The sequence below is a fragment of the Mobula hypostoma genome, chromosome 9 (genome assembly GCF_963921235.1).
Source record: "Mobula hypostoma chromosome 9, sMobHyp1.1, whole genome shotgun sequence".
NCBI classification, from domain to species: domain Eukaryota; kingdom Metazoa; phylum Chordata; class Chondrichthyes; order Myliobatiformes; family Myliobatidae; genus Mobula; species Mobula hypostoma.
Window position 1 is genome coordinate 62,418,463 of NC_086105.1, and position 17,370 is coordinate 62,435,832.

General features: G+C 42.3%; 1 protein-coding gene across 1 annotated transcript in view; it reads right to left on the reverse strand.

Annotated features, from left to right (window-relative positions):
* ttc41 (tetratricopeptide repeat domain 41) overlaps window positions 1-17,370 on the reverse strand; it is a 101,371-nt gene that overhangs the window by 37,810 nt on the left and 46,191 nt on the right. Inside the window, exons 5-7 of the mRNA XM_063058395.1 lie at window positions 13,707-13,870; window positions 10,486-10,954; window positions 3,417-3,656 (exon numbers count right to left, since the gene is read on the reverse strand). Coding sequence (XP_062914465.1) covers window positions 3,417-3,656; window positions 10,486-10,954; window positions 13,707-13,870 — 873 coding nt within the window. The remainder of the gene's footprint in view (window positions 1-3,416; window positions 3,657-10,485; window positions 10,955-13,706; window positions 13,871-17,370) is intronic.

Consider the following 17,370-nt stretch of genomic DNA (forward strand, 5'->3'; position numbering starts at 1 on the left):
ATAGCGACACCCTGGGGCGTGGCCCCTCTAAGCCTTCAGGAATAGGGTCTTTTCCTTTCGGAAGTTCATTGGTACATTGCTGGGAACGTGCTTCCCCAGAGACCCCAAGCCGTTCCCCCACTGGCCCTCCACTAAGTTTCCCGACACCTCTCTGATCAGCTGAACAACTGATCCCCTGAAATGATCCTCCTGGCACTGCAAGCATTTTAGCCGCCCTCCTCGCCAGAGAAGACACACTGAAAACTTCCCCCCCCCTTTCAAATAACTGACAGCTGTCACTACGGTGTAAGTGAACCTGACAGCTCTAACACCGTCAACAGCCCGCCTACTCAAACTTTCAACCAATCCCTGTCGCTCTCCCTCAACCAAGCACTGCCACTCATCTAACAACTGAGAGATCCGCTCCGCCCACGTCTCACACGCCTCCGCCCCTCTTGGGGTGGACACTATCCCAAGTGCCAGGCAGAGCCTACCAGAGCTAGAACATTTATTCGCAGACCCTACCTACAAATCAGACCACTCTTTCCTCTCTCTCCCAACCGCATGGACAGCCCCGAGTGCCACCTCCAACTCGTCAATGCCAGCCTGAACTCGAACAAAGACTGCACCCACAACGCATACAGCAATAACCAGCAAATAACCCACAGAGACACACATTACAGATTTAAACAGGGCACCCACACAGCATACCAGCAGACTCAATTTCGGACAAAGCCCACACAATGTAGCCCCCCCCTGGCCATCCTCAGGGTCACTCGGCTCGCTGTCGTCTAGGGAAACAGCCTCGGCCCCGCCAAACTGGATAATTAGTTTGTGTGGATGCTGTGTGAGGTACCCCACCCCGCCCAAATAACAGACAATACACCAGATGCAATTAAATGATTTACAGTTTATAGATATTACTGGAACTATATAATTAAAAGAGAATAAAATATAAAAGGAAAATAAAAGGCGCCACACTTATCAAAGTTCAATCTCTTCGTGCACAAAAACGGTTGGAGCTCAAGGACCTTCTTCTTCACCCTGAGACCCCCTCAGACCACCTCGACCTGGGACCAACAACGGTGGTTGACCAGACGCTCCTCACGAGTCCGTCTCCGTCCCGCTCGGGGTCCAACCCCGTTAGCGGACTCACAGCACCTGGTCCATCCTCTGTCTCGCTCTTCCGCCTTCTGCCCCAAAACCCCGCGCATACGGTATCTTCAAATACACCAAACCCATAACAACTATCCCAATTGGTTAATAGCACTCTCTTATCAGACTCTAAACCAAAAACAAATTGTTAGCGCAAACTTTCTCAGTGTTTAACACAACAAAGCCGCATTCCCCAGATTAACATAACAAAGACGCCATTTTAATTAGCCTCCGCAGTAACATAAAAATCGAAACCTCCTGACAAAAGCATCCAGAGACTTGGCCTCCACAGCCTTCTGGGGCAGAGCATTCCATATATCCACCACTCTCTGGGTGAAAAAGTTTCTCCTCAACTCTGTTCTAAATGGCCTACCCTTATTCTTAAACTGTGGCCTCTGGTTCTGGATTCACCCATCAGCGGGAACATGCTTCCTGCCTCCAGCGTGTCCAATCCCTTAATAATCTTATATGTTTCAACAAGATCCCCTCAGCCTTCTAAATTCCAGAGTATACAAGCCCAGTTGCTCCAATCTTTCGACATATGACAGCCCCGCCATCCCGGGAATTAACCTTGTGAACCTACGCTGCACTCCCTCAATAGCAAGAATGTCCTTCCTCAAATTTGGAGACCAAAACTGCACACAGTACTCCAGGTGTGGTCTCACCAGGGCCCTGTACAGCTGCAGAAGGACCTCTTTGCTCTTATACTCAATTCTCCTTGTTATGAAGGCCAGCATGCCATTAGCTTTCCTCACTGCCTACTGTACTTGCATGCTTGCTTTCAGTGACTGATGTACAAGAACACCTAGATCTCGTTGTGCTTCCCCTTTTCCTAACTTGACTCCATTTAGATAATAATCTGCCTTCCCGTTCTTACCACCAAAGTGGATAACCTCATATTTATCCACATTAAACTGCATCTGCCATGCATCTGCCCACTCATCCAGCCTGTCCAAGTCACCCTGCATTCTCATAACATCCTCCTCACATTTCACACTGCCACCCAGCTTTGTGTCATCGGCAAATTTGCTAATGTTACTTTTAATTCCCTCATCTAAATCATTAATATATATTGTAAACAGCTGCGGTCCCAGCACTGAACCCTGCGGTACCCCACTGGTCACCGCCTGCCATTCCGAAAGGGACACGTTAATCGCTACACTTTGTTTTCTGTCAGCCAGCCAATTTCAATCCATGTCAGTACTCTGCCCCCAATACCATGTGCCCTAATTTTGCCCACTAATCTCCTATGTGGGACTTTATCAAAGACTTTCTGAAAGTCCAGATACACTACATCCACTGGCTCTCCCTTGTCCATTTTCATAGTTACATCCTCAAAAAATTCCAGAAGATTAGTCAAGGCTCTGGAGACGGAGGCGGGGGGGCATTGGAGGTCGGTGTCTGAGCAAAAGGCTGGTGTGTCATGAGAGATGGAGGATCTAAGGCTGTGTGCCCACAGACCCAAGATCTTTGGGCACAGAGCTCGGAAAAAGTGACACAATGGACGTTTAACATCATAAACCAGCGAGTTGTTTGTTATGTCTCCCCTCTCGCTGTGAAACAGGGACACCTCTTTCTCCCTGATTAGGGAGAGAGAGAGCCTGTGGTATGGCAAATGCTGGATGAACAATGCAGTCTTTGGAGTACTGCAAGTCTGTGTTTTTGCTGTTGCCTTGCTCATGTTTGAGTGCTCGGTGGCAGGTGCTGATGCTCTTTTTTGCCGGTGGGGAGACGGGGGATTGTTGCTTGCTGCCGCTTACGCGTGGGAGGGAGGGAAGCGGGGGGGACTTTGCGGTTCTAACATTTAACTGTCATTCATTCTTTGGGGGCACTCCTCTGTTTTCATGGATGGTTTCCAAGAAAAAGCATTTCAGGATGAATATTGCATACATTTCTCTGATATTAAATGTACCTTTGAAATCTTTGAAGCTTATCCCCACCACCCTAACACACACATATATATATCTTAATGTAATTTATAGTTTTTTATTATGTATTGCAATGCATTGCTGCCACAAAACAACATGCCATGTCAAATCCCAATGATGTTAACCTGATTCTGATTAATTTTCTAATGCCATATTACATTACAGTTGCTACAGATGCTAATTCTGCATAATATTCTACAGAACTGGTCATCACTTCATTATGCAATATCAAAATGAAGTAGAATTGTTGGACTGCAATTAAGGTACTTTAAATTTTCATTGTAGATAATGCAAATGAAATATGGCTCTAAGATTTTAATGTTCATCTTCAATTTTAGCAGATGCATATTTTACCTAGCAGGAAATATCCCACAGCATCCTGTATGGAATGGTGGGTGAAATTCAACAGTCCATCTGGCCTTTCCTGTATCCACTCAATGGATGCAGCGCGGAAAAGGTTCCAGTCATAGCTGCTGACCTTGTCTGCCTCATTGTAACCAAGACACCTTAGAAGCTGATGGATGTCTTCTTCAGCTAATCCACAACGTGATATACTAAGGAGACAGAGGGTATCAACTACCCATCCACTCATTCCTGTAATAAATACAAAAAGAATAAAGAAACATCAGTCAGTAGGATAAATGTCAGTGAAGATTACAACAGGTGCAGATCTCTAATTCTTAAAGTAGATTTTCCTTAAAGGTGATAAACTTTGTGATGCCATGCCCCAGAGGTACTCTATTTCAGCATTATGAATAGGCTACACACATAAAAGTAGGCTAATCAGCTCTTCAAATCTACTTTGACTTTCAATTAGATCACAGCTAATCTGCTTTTAATTTGCCTTGGTTCCACAACATTTAATTCTAACAAAATTGGGCCCCATAATATCAGAAAGGATGTGCTGCCATTGGAGAGAGTTCAGAGGATATTTACAAGAGTGATCCCAGGATTTAAACGTTTAATAAACACAAAATACTCTGCAGATGCTGGGGTCAAAGTAACACTCACAACACGCTGGAGGAACTCAGCAGGTCAGGCAGCATCCATGGAAACGATCAGTCAACGTTTCAGGCCAGAACCCTTCGTCAGGACCCGAAACATTGAGTGATCGTTTCCACGGATGCTGTCCGACCTGCTGAGCTCCTCCAGCGTGTTGTGAGTGTTGCTTTAAACGTTTAGTGTATGCAGAGAATTCTATCCTCAGTCAAGAGGTTTCCCTGTTTCTCAAGCTAGACAGATAGCTATTTCCAGACCCAGTGTAGCTATAGTTATAGACGGTTTTATGAATCGCCAACATATTACAGTACACAAGGAGCTGTGTAAAAAGACAGTACTTCTCAGCATTCTCATGAAAGGTAAATTCACTGATCAAAACTCCCTCGACTTCCAACAAATTGCTTCTAACTAGCTGAACTGTACAAACGATATAAATGGCCACCCTGATGATGAAAGGTAATTGCTTAACAATGTATTAATGAGCAATCAACAGCTGTGAATTCACACTTAGTGAGATCCAGTGATTAGAGATAACATAACAATGCCCAAATCAGAAAAGACAAAACACAGAGTGTTTGATGGCTTCAGGCCTGTACTCGCTGGAGTTTGGATGAATGAAGGGGGGAGTCTTAATGAAACCTATAAATATTGAAAGATCTAAATAGAGTGAATGTGGAGATGATGAAAAAGGATCTAGAAGATGATGTTTCCATTGGTGCAAGAGTCTTGGACCAGAGGACACAGACTCAAAGTAGAAACAGATATGAAGAGGAATTTCTTTAGCCAGTGAATCTGTGGAATTCATTGCCACAGTGGCTGTGGAGGCCAAGTCATTGGGTATATTTAAGGTTGAGATTGATAGGTTCTTAATTAGTAAGGGTGTCAAAGGTTATGGGGAGAAGTCAGGAAAAAGGGGTTGAGAGGGAAAATAAATCAGTCATGATTGAATGGCAGAGCAGACTTGATGGACAAAATGGCCTAATTCTGTTCCAATGTCTTATAGTCTTTTGGTTTATGGTCCTGCTTGCTAAATTCTGAATTTACCTCATCACTGCCCACTGTTGGTGGAGTGGAAATTCCAGATTTCCATTATTCTTTATGTAAAGAAATGTTTTCAGTCATCAGAGTTGCCCGAGATCTAATTCTATGAATTTCCTTCGATATGAACCCCAGGACCAGTAAATAGATGAGCTTAGAGCGTGGATCAGCACATGGAGCTATGATGTTGTAGCCATTACAGAGACTTGGATGGCTCAGGGGCAGGAATGGTTACTTCAAGTGCCAGGCTTCAGATGTTTCAGAAAGGACAGGGAGGGAAACAAAAGAGGTGGGGGCGTGCTGATCAGAGATAGTATCACGGCTACAGAAAAGGAGGAAGTAATGGAGGGATTGTCTACTGACTCTCTGTGGGTGGAAGTTAGAAACAGGAAGGGATCAATAACTCTACCGGTTGTTTTTTATAGACCACCCAATAGTAACAGGGACATAGAAGAGCAGATAAGGAGACAGATTCTGGAAAGGTGTAATAATAACAGGGTTGTCGAGTTGGGAGATTTTAATTTCCCAAATATTGATTGGCATCTCCCTAGAGCAATGGGTTTAGATGGGGCTGAGTTTGTTAGGTGTGTTCAGGAAGATTTCCTGACACAGTATGTAGATAAACCTACAAGAAGAGAGGTTGTACTTGATCTGGTATTGGTGTCAGATCTCTCAGTGGGAGAGCATTTTGGAGATAGTGATCACAATTCTATCTCCTTTACCATAGTATTGGAGAGGGATAGGAAAAGACAAGTTAGGAAAGTGTTTAATTGGAGTAAGGAGAAATATTAAGCTATCAGGCAGGAACTGGGAAGCATAAATTGGGAACAGATGTTCCCAGGGAAATGTACAGCAGAAATATGGCAAATGTTCAGGGGACATTGGCGTGGCATTCTGCGTAGGCACGTTCCAATGAGACAGGGAAAGGATGGTAAGGTACAGGGTCCATGGTGCACAAAGGCTGCTGTAAATCTAGTCAAGAAGAAGAGCTTACGAAAGGTTCAAAAAACTAGTTAATCATAGAGTTCTAGAAGATCATAAGGCTAGCAGGAAGTTGCTGAAGAATGAAATTAGGAGAGCCATAAGGGGCCATTAGAAGCCCTTGAGGAGCAGGATTAAAGAAAACCCCAAGGTATTCTACAAGTATGTAAAGAGCAAGAGGATAAGATGTAAGGGGATAGGACCAATCAAGTGTGACAGTGGAAAAGTGTGTATGGAACCAGAGGAGATAGCAGTGGTACTTAATGAATACTTTGCTTCAGTATTTACTACAGAAAAGAATCTTGGCGATTGTAGGGATGACTTGCAGTGGACTGAAAAGCTTGAGCATACAGACATTAAGAAAAAGGATGTGCTGGAGCTTTTGGAAAGCATCAAGTTGGATAATTCTCCAGCACCAGACGAGATGTACCCCAGGCTACTGTGGGAGGCGAGGGAGGAGATTGCTGAGCCTCTGGCAATGATCTTTGCATCATCAGTGGGGACAGGAGAGGTTCCAGAGGATTGGAAGGTTGCAGATGTTGTTCCTTTATTCAAGATAGGGAGTACAGACAGCCCAGGAAATTATAGACCAGTGAGTCTTACTTCAGTGGTTGCTAAGTTGATGGAAAAGATCCTGAGAGGCAGGAATTAGGAACATTTGGAGAGGCATAATATGATTAGGAATAATCAGCATGGCTTTATCAAAGGCAGATCATGCTTTACAAGCCTGATTGAATTTTTTGAGGATGTAATTAAACACGTTGATGAAGGTAGAGCAGTAGGTGTAGTGTATATGGATTTTAGCAAGGCATTTGATAAGGTACTCCATGCAAGGCTTATTGAGGAAGTAAAGAGGCATGGAATCCAAGGGGGCCCTTCTTTGTGAATCCAGAATTTGCTTGCCCACAGAAGGCAAAGAGTGATTGTAAATGGGTCATATTCTGCATGGAGATCGGTAACCAGCGGTGTACTTCAGGGATCTATTCTAGACCCTTTCTCTCGGTGATTTGTATAAATGACTTGGATGAGGAAGTGGAGGGATGGGTTGGTAAATTTGCTGATGACACAAAGGTTGGGGGTGTTGTGGATAGTGTGGAGAGCTGTCAGAGGTTACAGCGGGACATCAATAGGATACAAAACTGGACTGAGGAGTGGCAGATGAAGTGCAACCCAGATAAGTGTGACACTCAAAGCTGCTGTGCAGGTTTGACTCTGTGGTTAAGAAGGCATATGGTACATTGGCCTTCATCAACCATGGGATTGAGTTTAAGAGCCGAGAGGTAATGTTACAGCTATATAGGACCCTGATCAGACCCCACTTGGAATAATGTGCTCGGCTCTGGTCGCCCCACTACAGGAAGGATGTGGAAACTATAGAAAGGGTGCAGAGGAGATTTACAAGGATGTTGCCTGGCTTGGGGAGCATGCCTTATAAGAAAAGGTTGAGTGAACTCAGCCTTTTCTCCTGGGAGCGGCGGAGGATTGAGAGGTGACCTGATAGAGGTGTATAAGATGATGAGAGGCTTTTTCCCAGGGCTGAAATGGTTAACACGAGAGGGCACAGTTTTAAGGTGCTTGAAAGTAGGTACAGAGGAGATGTCAGGAGTAAGTTACTTATGCAGAGACTGGTGACTGGAATGGGCTGCCGGCAATGGTGGTGGTGGCGGATACGATAGGGTCTTTTAAGAGACTCCTGGATAGGCACAAGGAGCTGAGAAAAATAGAGGGCTATGGGTAACCCTAGGTAATTTCTAAAGTAAGTACATGTTTAGCACAGCATTGTGGGCCGAAGGGCCTGTATTGTGCTGTCGGTTTTCTATTTTTCTGTTTCTAAATAGATTTTCTCTATTGACCCTATTATCTACTTTTGTCATCTTACCCACTTCAACTTGATCACCTTTAATCTATGTTAACACGAATATAAGACATATAACCCAATATTATTACTATGAAACTGCATCCCTCTCTCTTCCTCCCAAGACCCTCACCAACACAGAACCCAGCCAATTTGATTTACTGTACATAATAAATGACTGAGATTACCGGGTGGAGCAAAGGCAACAGGACTAGACAACTTTTGTGCTGGTAGAGTATACCTGCTCTCTAAGACTAACTCAATTGTTCCAAAACAACATTGGCATCTGCCCAATAATGTAGAAAATTGTCCAGGTAAGTCTTCCTCAAGGAAAGCACAATTCCAGTCTGGGAAATTATCACCCAATCGGCATTCTAACCATTTATTCCCTCCATCATATGCATGCAGTGGCTGCAGTATGTGCTATATACAAAATGCACTGTAGTTAATTGGCCAGGCTACTCTGACAATGCCCATAAACCCCGTCTTCTATCACCAAGAAGGATAATAGTAGAAGACACCTCTGCCTGCAGGTTCCCCTCCAAATCGCACACCATTCTGATTTGGAAATAATTGCTGATCCTTCATCGTTGTGGGATCTAAATATTGGAACTGCCCACCCAATAGTACCGAGGGTATAGCTTCACTAGAAGGATTGAAGTATTTCATGTAGGTGTCTTACCACCACCTTCTCAAAGGTAATTAGAGAAGAGCGAATAAATGCTAGCCTTGCCAACAATGCCCAGAGAATGAAATAATAAAAATAGTAGACGTCTACCTAAGTGTAACCATTTTTAATAAAATTGTATTTATTTTGACAATACTGTATAGGTAAATGGGTGAAATAATGCCACAAGCTAACCTTTGCTGTTAACCACAAAATATGGAAGGGGTCTAAGAGTCCCAGAAAACTGCAAGGGCATAGATAGTCCAAGCATAGTATGTTTTGGGCTAGCAGATATTTATACTTTAAATGTCTGCCAACCTCTGCTCTAAATATATTCCATGAATCCACCTCCTGTAACTCCTTCTGTTAGAGAATTCCAGGGATTCACAACTCTCTCTCCGTTAGAGAATTCCAGCTATTCACAACTTTGTCACTCAGAGAATTCCAGATTCACAATTCTATTAGAGAATTCTAGTGATTCACAACTCTCTCCATCAGAGAATTATAGAGATTCACAACTCTATTAGAGAATTTTAGATTCAGTGTTCTCTCTCTCTCTCTCTCTCTCTCTCTCTCGCAATTCCTGTGATTCACAATTCTCCCTATTAAAGAATTCAAGATTCACAACTCTCTATGTTACCGAATTCCACAGATTTCTCAGATAATTCTAGAGACTCACAACTCTCTGAGGAGCATAAAGCTTTTGTCTGCTCTGTCAAGCTGTCATAGAAGAATACTATATAAAGTTCCACAGAATACCAACAAGTCCTGATGTTCTTTGAATCGTGCAATGAAACAATATGGTTCTGAAGACAAGGGGTCAATTTTAGCAATTTAAAAACTCATTCCCAGATTAAACTTGGATGTATTGGCAATTTCCTGGTTGGTTCAATGTACAGGTTATCAGTTATCTTTCTGATAGCCATTGCCGTTTTCCACTAGGTGTAGTGGATTCTTGAGTTCCATGTAGAAGTTTTGCAAAAGAGCTACTTTATATCATGGGTAGCTTGCTACTTTCTCTTTTTAGGTTGATGGTACTTCTGTTTTTGTCTGGTGATACTTTTGGCTTGGACTTCTCCACTTCCCATAGAATCAGATTTGGTCCATTGACTGGCTGGAATGCTCATAGGGAAAACTTTGGGCTGACATTCTTGGGGGAAAAAATCCACCCTATTTCATGTCTGTTCAATAACGTGACCAATAGCTACCAAAAGCAAGTGGAAAATCCTTACCATTGTTCCTGCTCAGATCTGAATCTGACTTTCAGGGTAACCCATAAAACAAAATAGATTTACCAGGATGCTGACTGGATTAGAAAGTGCATCTTATGAGGAACGGGTGAGCGAGCTGGGTTTTTCTCTTTGGAGCAAGTAAGGATGAGAGATGACTTGATAGACGTGTACAAGAGGCATAGATAGAGTGAACAGCCAGCGGACAATAAGAGAGGCCATAATTTTAAGGTGATTGGAGGAAGGTATAGTGGGAAGGCCAGAGGTCATTTTTTTTTAACACAGAGAGCAGTAAATGCATGGACGCACTGCTGGGGGTGGTGGTAGAGACAGGTACCTTAGGAACATTTAAGAGACACTTAGATAGGTACATGAATGAAAAAAAAACCTGACAGCAATGTGGGAGGAAAGCATTAGATTGAATAGGTTAAAAGGTCAGCACAAGCATTGTGAGCTGAAAGGCCTGTACTGTGCTGTACTGTTTTGTGTTCTATGTTCTAGATCAAAGGCATATATTTAGTGTAAAATAACATATCACAGCTTCATTACACTAACTGTGGGCATTATGGCATTAGCTTTCCAAATGGTATTTATTTGTTTTGCAGAGTTTCATTGTTGTACAGAATACATAAAATACAAAATACAGAATCTAACCTGAGCTGGAGGAATTAGGTAAATTGGAAAGAGAGGTGTTTTTTCCACTGCTCGTTGTTACAGTATTAGAAGTCCAACCATAGTCTTCAATCCATCGCCTTAGCACAGCTGTCCACAGCTCCCGAATAGTCTGACATTCAAGGTATTCATCTAGGCATTCAGTCTCATTTCTAAATGGTTCACATACTCGGAGTTCATTAGCCAAAATAACCAACACTAGTGGAAAGGAACTCAGTTTTCTACTCACAATGTTTTGGATTTGGCTCTCACTTACTTCTTTGTGGGGCCTAGCAAGATGTTTCTGCAAAATACAGACTTGTGCTTTATAGTCAGGTGTACTGGAAATATGCACCACCTTTACATCTGGATGTTTTTTCAGTGATACATAGGAAATGCTGGAAGAGACCGTGGTTACAATAAGTCTACACTCAGCTGGGAGAAGTTGTGGAATCCATGAAAATTCCTTTACCTGTAGAGACAACAGCCACATAAAATACTGAAACTAGTGTTATTATGTTTATTTTCACACGTGTAAGTTATGTATAATTTATATTAATTTATGTTAACTTATGTTTGTTCTCATCTTGCAATGTACTACATTGCTGCTGCAAGATGCTAGTTTTCATGGTATTTATAACATGTTTGTGCATGATATAACAACAATAAACTTGATCTTGATTAACAACAACCTTTTGCAAATATGCAACACAATGCTGTTTTTCTAACTTTTCATAAATCTTTTAAAAATATATATATATTTTTTAAAATCAGCAAAACACAAAACATTGAGGCAGGGAGCTATGCTGGTTTTGAGCAAAGATTCAATATTCAAATGTATCAACATTCAAAGCAATGTGTGTATGAAAACCAGTAATCTTATTCACACATAGTCTGTACTGTAGGCCTAGCCTCCGCAATCTTCCATTATAATGGGCAGGAAAGAGGAACTAACTCTTGGGATAGTGTATGGTGACATATACTTTACTTTATTGTCACCAAACAATTGATACTAGAGCATACAATCATCACAGCGATATTTGATTCTGCGCTTCGTGCTCCCTGGATTACAAATTGATAGTAAATATTAAAAATTTAAATTATAAATCATAAATTATGTGGTTTTGTTAGTTTTTTTTTCAGTCTTGGTCTGTCCTGTGTTTTGTGATATCACACCAGAGGAAATATTGTATCATTTCTTAATGCAGGCATTACTAAGTGACAATAAAAGAGGACGGCGTGTCTTCATAATCTAAGTAGAAAACAGAAAAGGGAAAGTAAGATAGTGCAAAAAAAACGAAGAGGCAGGTCCGGATATTTGGAGGGTACGGCCCAGATCCGGGTCAGGATCCGTTCAGCAGTCTTATCACAGTTGGAAAGAAGCTGTTCCCAAATCTGGCCGTACGAGTCTTCAAGCTCCTGAGCCTTCTCCCGGAGGGAAGAGGGACAAAAAGTGTGTTGGCTGGGTGGGTCACGTCCTTGATTATCCTGGCAGCACTGCTCCGACAGCATGCGGTGTAAAGTGAGTCCAAGGACGGAAGATTGGTTTGTGTGATGTGCTGGGCTGTGTTCACAATCTTCTGCAGCTTCTTCCGGTCTTGGACAGGACAACTTCCATACCAGGTTGTGATGCACCCTACAAGAATGCTTTCTACAGTGCATCTATAAAAATTAGTGAGGGTTTTAGGGGACAGGCCAAATTTCTTTAGTTTTCTCAGGAAGTAAAGGCGCTGGTGGGCCTTCTTGGCAGTGGACTCTGCTTGGTTGGACCAAGTCAGGTCATTTGTGATATTGACCCCAAGGAACTTAAAGCTTTTGACCTGTTCCACTTGTGCACCACCGATGTAAATTGGGTAGTGCGGTCCGCTACTCCTTCTGAAGTCAACAACCAATTCCTTCGTCTTGCTGACGTTGAGGGATAGGTTATTGTCTTCGCACCATGCCATCAGGTTCTTAATTTCCTCTCTGTACTCAAACTCATCATTGCCCGAGATAGGGCCTACAATTGTTGTGTCATCAGCAAACTTATATACAGTACTGAGTTCGATGGAAACCTGGCTACACAATCATATATGTACTTTGATAATAAATTTACTTCAAAATTTGATTAGTATTGGAAGAGACTGACAAAATCAAGAGATTATGTTGATGGAGCAGGAAAAAGGGTGGGTTTTGTTGGCATTTCAGGTCCACAAGATTTTGTGATGGGGAGACGAAGTTGGGGTGGAGGTTGCCTGTCCTATTGAATGCTTCCTGCATTTGCTGGTATCATTTCAGACTTTGAGTAGCTGTAGTTTTATGCTTTTCAGTTTCAAGTCTGTTCTTGTATGAAGCTGTCAACCTGTAGATTAATTTTATTTTCCTCTCATCACAGATAAGACATAGGAGCAGAATTTGGCCCATTTACTTTCCCTCTCTATCCCATTATCTTTCCTTCTCCCTATAATCTGCCTAACCTCCTGGGCTTTTCCACCATTTTCTTTATAAGACCATAAGACATAGGAACAGAATTAGACTATTCAGCCCATCGAGTCTACTCTGCCATTCCATCATGGCTGATCCTGGATCCTACTCAACATCTGCCTTCTCGCCATATCCTTTGATGGCCTGACTGATCAGAAAATGATCAACTTCCACCTTAAATATACACACAGACTTGGCTCCACCACAGTCTGTGGCAGAGCATTCCACAGATTTACTATTCTCAGGCTAAAAAAAATTCCTCCTTACCTCTGTTCTAAAGAGAACAGGTTTCAGGTTTCTTGCAGCTGCTGTGTTCTGCACCTCAGAGTTCCAGCACTGTCTTTTTCTTTCTTTCTTTCTCCACTTTATCTCCCTCAAGAGTATTAACTCCCATTAACAAGCCTTCACATGGCATCTACCTCGTCCAGATTCTCTTACTCTTCACCCTAGCACCTCTCTCTTCACCCTACCACCCTCTTCACCTTGTTGTTCCCAGCCACCACATCCCTACTGTCCCCCTTCACTGCAACTTAAAACATGCCTTTGAAATTGTAACTCTGTTTTTTTCTCTCCACAGATGCTGTTGCTCCTGCTCCTGCTGAGCATTTTCCATTCTAATTTCATTTTTCTATTTTGGCTGGAAAATACCAAACTCATGCATTCTTAGAGAACTTTGAACTACTATGAATTGTTGGATTTAGTTTTCACATTTACAAATACCTCTTTATTCTGGATTTTATTATTAATGATTATCATTATACCTGCTGTGCTGTCAACCCACGGGTCCCACTTAGTCTGTCAGCCCCATCTATCACCAGTACACATGGCTTCAAACCAATTGATGCCACAAAGGCTTCATGGATCATTTGAAATATCCACGTATCCGTAGGGTTCTCACTGAAAGCACTGGGGTGATCTTCAGCTCCTGAAATCCAATTATAAAAATGTTTCATATTCATTATGCATCACTTCATGTTAACGTATAAATGAGCTGACATCAGATGTTGTTCTTAATCAGAAAAAAATGCACTCCCTATCTTTCTAATCCTTACCTGATTTTAACCCAAAGAACTAGAAATGTGAGACTGAAGCAGACTTTGATTTGCTCTCTTTTTGCACTACTTAGTTAATTTAATATCCGTATATACGTATTTTTTGTCATTTATAGGCTTTTTAGGTATTGCATTGTACTGTTGCTACAAAACAAACACATTTAAAAAATATGTAAGTGATATTAAACCTAATTCTGACAGTGACCTCTGTAGGAGGCTGGTATATTTTAATACTGACTCCAATCTATAGCCAATTGGAATACTATCGCTACTGGAGGGCAAGGGTCAAAGCTGAAATGTTAACTGGGGTGACAGGTTATTGTCAGAGACGCACAAACAGTCCTACCAAGTTAAGCAAGATGTATCTAAGGACTAGCTAAGGATTGCTGGTTCTCCACATGTACTCCTGCATTTCAAGACTGGAGTCAATACATCACATCAGTTCTGAAACAAGAGTTGGATCCCTTAATAACAAATGAAAATTTCAGATCTGTGTCCTATGCATATCAAAATGTTGAACAGTATATTACTACCTTGACTTTGTGTTCATTGCAGATCTGAAATAAGACGTGACTAAAATTTACCAATGTAGGTTTCCACTGTCAACTAAAGGAAATGCAATGTCTACAGGATAAGATTACTACAATTACTACTTCCGGTAATGGAGAAATCACTTCCTTTTTGAGTACATTTGCAATAATGTGCTAAGTGAGTAACCCGTGCAATTCTTTGTTCACGGTGATCATTAATAAATGTTATCATCTATTTTGGGGATCTTGTTAAATACGCTCCCTGTTTACAAGTACACTCAGTGGCCATTTTATTAGGTACACAAGTACACCTGCTCATTAATGCAAATATCAACCAATGGCAGCATGCTCAGTTGCAGTGGCTTCTACAGGGCAAACCAAAGATGCTATTTTTTAAATATATTTTTTATGATCACAAGACCCCACTAGACATTAAGAACTTAAAGTTCTGCAGGTCTACCACATCAGCAAGTTACTCATTTGCAGATACACAAAACTGAAGGAGCTGGGCTTGATGCAGATTGTGCTGCTGCCTGTGTCAGGGAGGCATCGGAGGAGTTGGTGCGTGAAGGCAGTGTGCAGCCTAACAGCATGCCTTAGTCACTTTTCTTGTGATCACAAGACCCTGTTGGACAATGCTAATGTGGAATGCTGCAAGTCCAATTCATTGATTTATTGATGGACAGCAGGGGCGGATGGCACTGGAGCTGCATGGCCTCAGTCATAGGCAGAACTAGGCCTCAAGCCGTGGTGTCGAATATTTACAGCCGCCCGGGAGAGAGACATCTGAGTCGGTACACTCAACTGGAGTGCTGGGGGCAGTGTGGCACAGCATCCAAGCTGGAGTCATTGCTGCCCCCCCCCCACCCTCAGTTCTCACTCAGCAGAAGACAAGCCACAAGAACATAAGAAATAGGAGCAGAAATACCCCATCCAGCCTGTCAAGCCTGCTCTGCCATCAATAAGATCATGGCTGATCTGTCCATGGACTCATCTCCACCTACTTGCCTTCTCCCCATAACCTTTAATTCCCCTACTATGTAAAAATCTATCCAACCTTGCCTTAAATATATTTACTGAGGTAGCCTCCACTGTTTCATTGGGCAGAGAATTCCACGGATACACCAGTCTCTGGGGAAAGCAGTTCCTCCTCATCTCCATCCTAAATCTACTCCCCCGAATCTTGAGACTATGTCCCCTAGTTCTAATCTCATCTACCAGTGGAAACAACTTTCCGGCCTCTATCTTATCTATCCCTTTCATAATTTTACATTTTTATAAGATCTCCTCTCATTCTTCTGAATTCCAGTGAGTAACGTCCCAGGCAACTCAATCTCTCCTCTTAGTCTAAACCCCTCATTTCTGGAATCCACCTGGTGAACCTCCTTTGAACCACCTCCAAAGCCAGTATATCCTTCTTCAAGTAAGGAGACCAGAACTGCAAGCAGTACTCCAGTTGCGGCCCCACCATTACCCTGAACAGTTGTGGCATAACCTCCCTGCTCTTAAATTCAATCCCACTAGCAATGAAGGACAACATTCCATTTGCCTTCTCGATAGCCTTTTTGTGATTCATGCGCAAGCACTCCCAAGTCCCGCTGCACAGCAGCATGGCTGCAATTTTTTACCATTTAAATAATAATCTGCTCTTCGATTTTTCCTTCCAAAGTGGATGACCTCTCATTTTCCAACACTGTACTCCATCTGCCAGACCCTTGCCCACTCACTTAACCTATCCATTTCTCTCTGCAGACTTGCTGTATCCTCTGCACAATTTGCTTTTTCACTCAATGTAGTATCATCAGCAAACTTAGGTACACTATACTCAGTCCCCTCTTCCAGATCATTAATTTATATCGTGAACAGTTGCGGACCCAGCACCAACCCCTGTGGCACACTGCTCACCACTGATTGCCAACCAAAGTAACACCCATGGATCCCAACTCTCTGCTTTCTATTGGTTAACCAATCCCCTATCCATGCTAATACATCATCCCCATCTCTATGCACCCTTATCTTATGGATAAATCTTTTATGCGGCACCTTATTGAACACCTTCTGGAAATCCAAATAAATAACGTCCATCTATCCACTACGCTTGTTACATCCTCAAAGAACTCCAGTAAATTTGTCAAACAGGACATGCCTTTGCTGAATCCATGCAGCATCTGCCTGATGGATCCATTTCTTTCCAGATGCCTCGCTATTTCTTCCTTAATGATAGCTTCAAGCATTTTCCCAACTACAGACGTTACATCATTTTTGAACAGTGGCGTGACATTCGCTGTCTTCCAATCTGCTGGGACCTGCCCAGAATCCAGAGAATTTTGATAAATTATTACCAAAGCCTCTGCTATAACTTCTGCCATTTCTTTCAGTACCCTGGGATGTATTCCATCAGGACCAGGGCACTTATCTATCTTCAGGCCCTGAAGTTTGCTCAGCACTACCTGTTTAGTGAAAGCTATTGTATGGAGGTACTCATCTCCCATCGCATCAGTAACATCTTGTGTTCGACTGCAAACTGCTGCAATTTTCGTGGACTCAGGGCCTTAAACTATATTTTTGTGTGACTGTATTTTACTGATATCTTTTAGGTGCTTGCTATCTTATATGTGTCTTATGTGGCATTCTGCTGTGTATGACTGTTGGTACTGTTGTTTCACATCTTGGCTCCAGAATAACACTGTCATTTGGCATTCATGGATGGTTAAATGACAATTAAACTTGAACTTCAACTTGAGTCATATGGTAGCAGTTCAATGCATGCAGACATAGTCAAGAGGTTCAGTTGTTGTTCAGACCAAACACCCGGATGGAGAAGAAATATGATCTAAGTGACT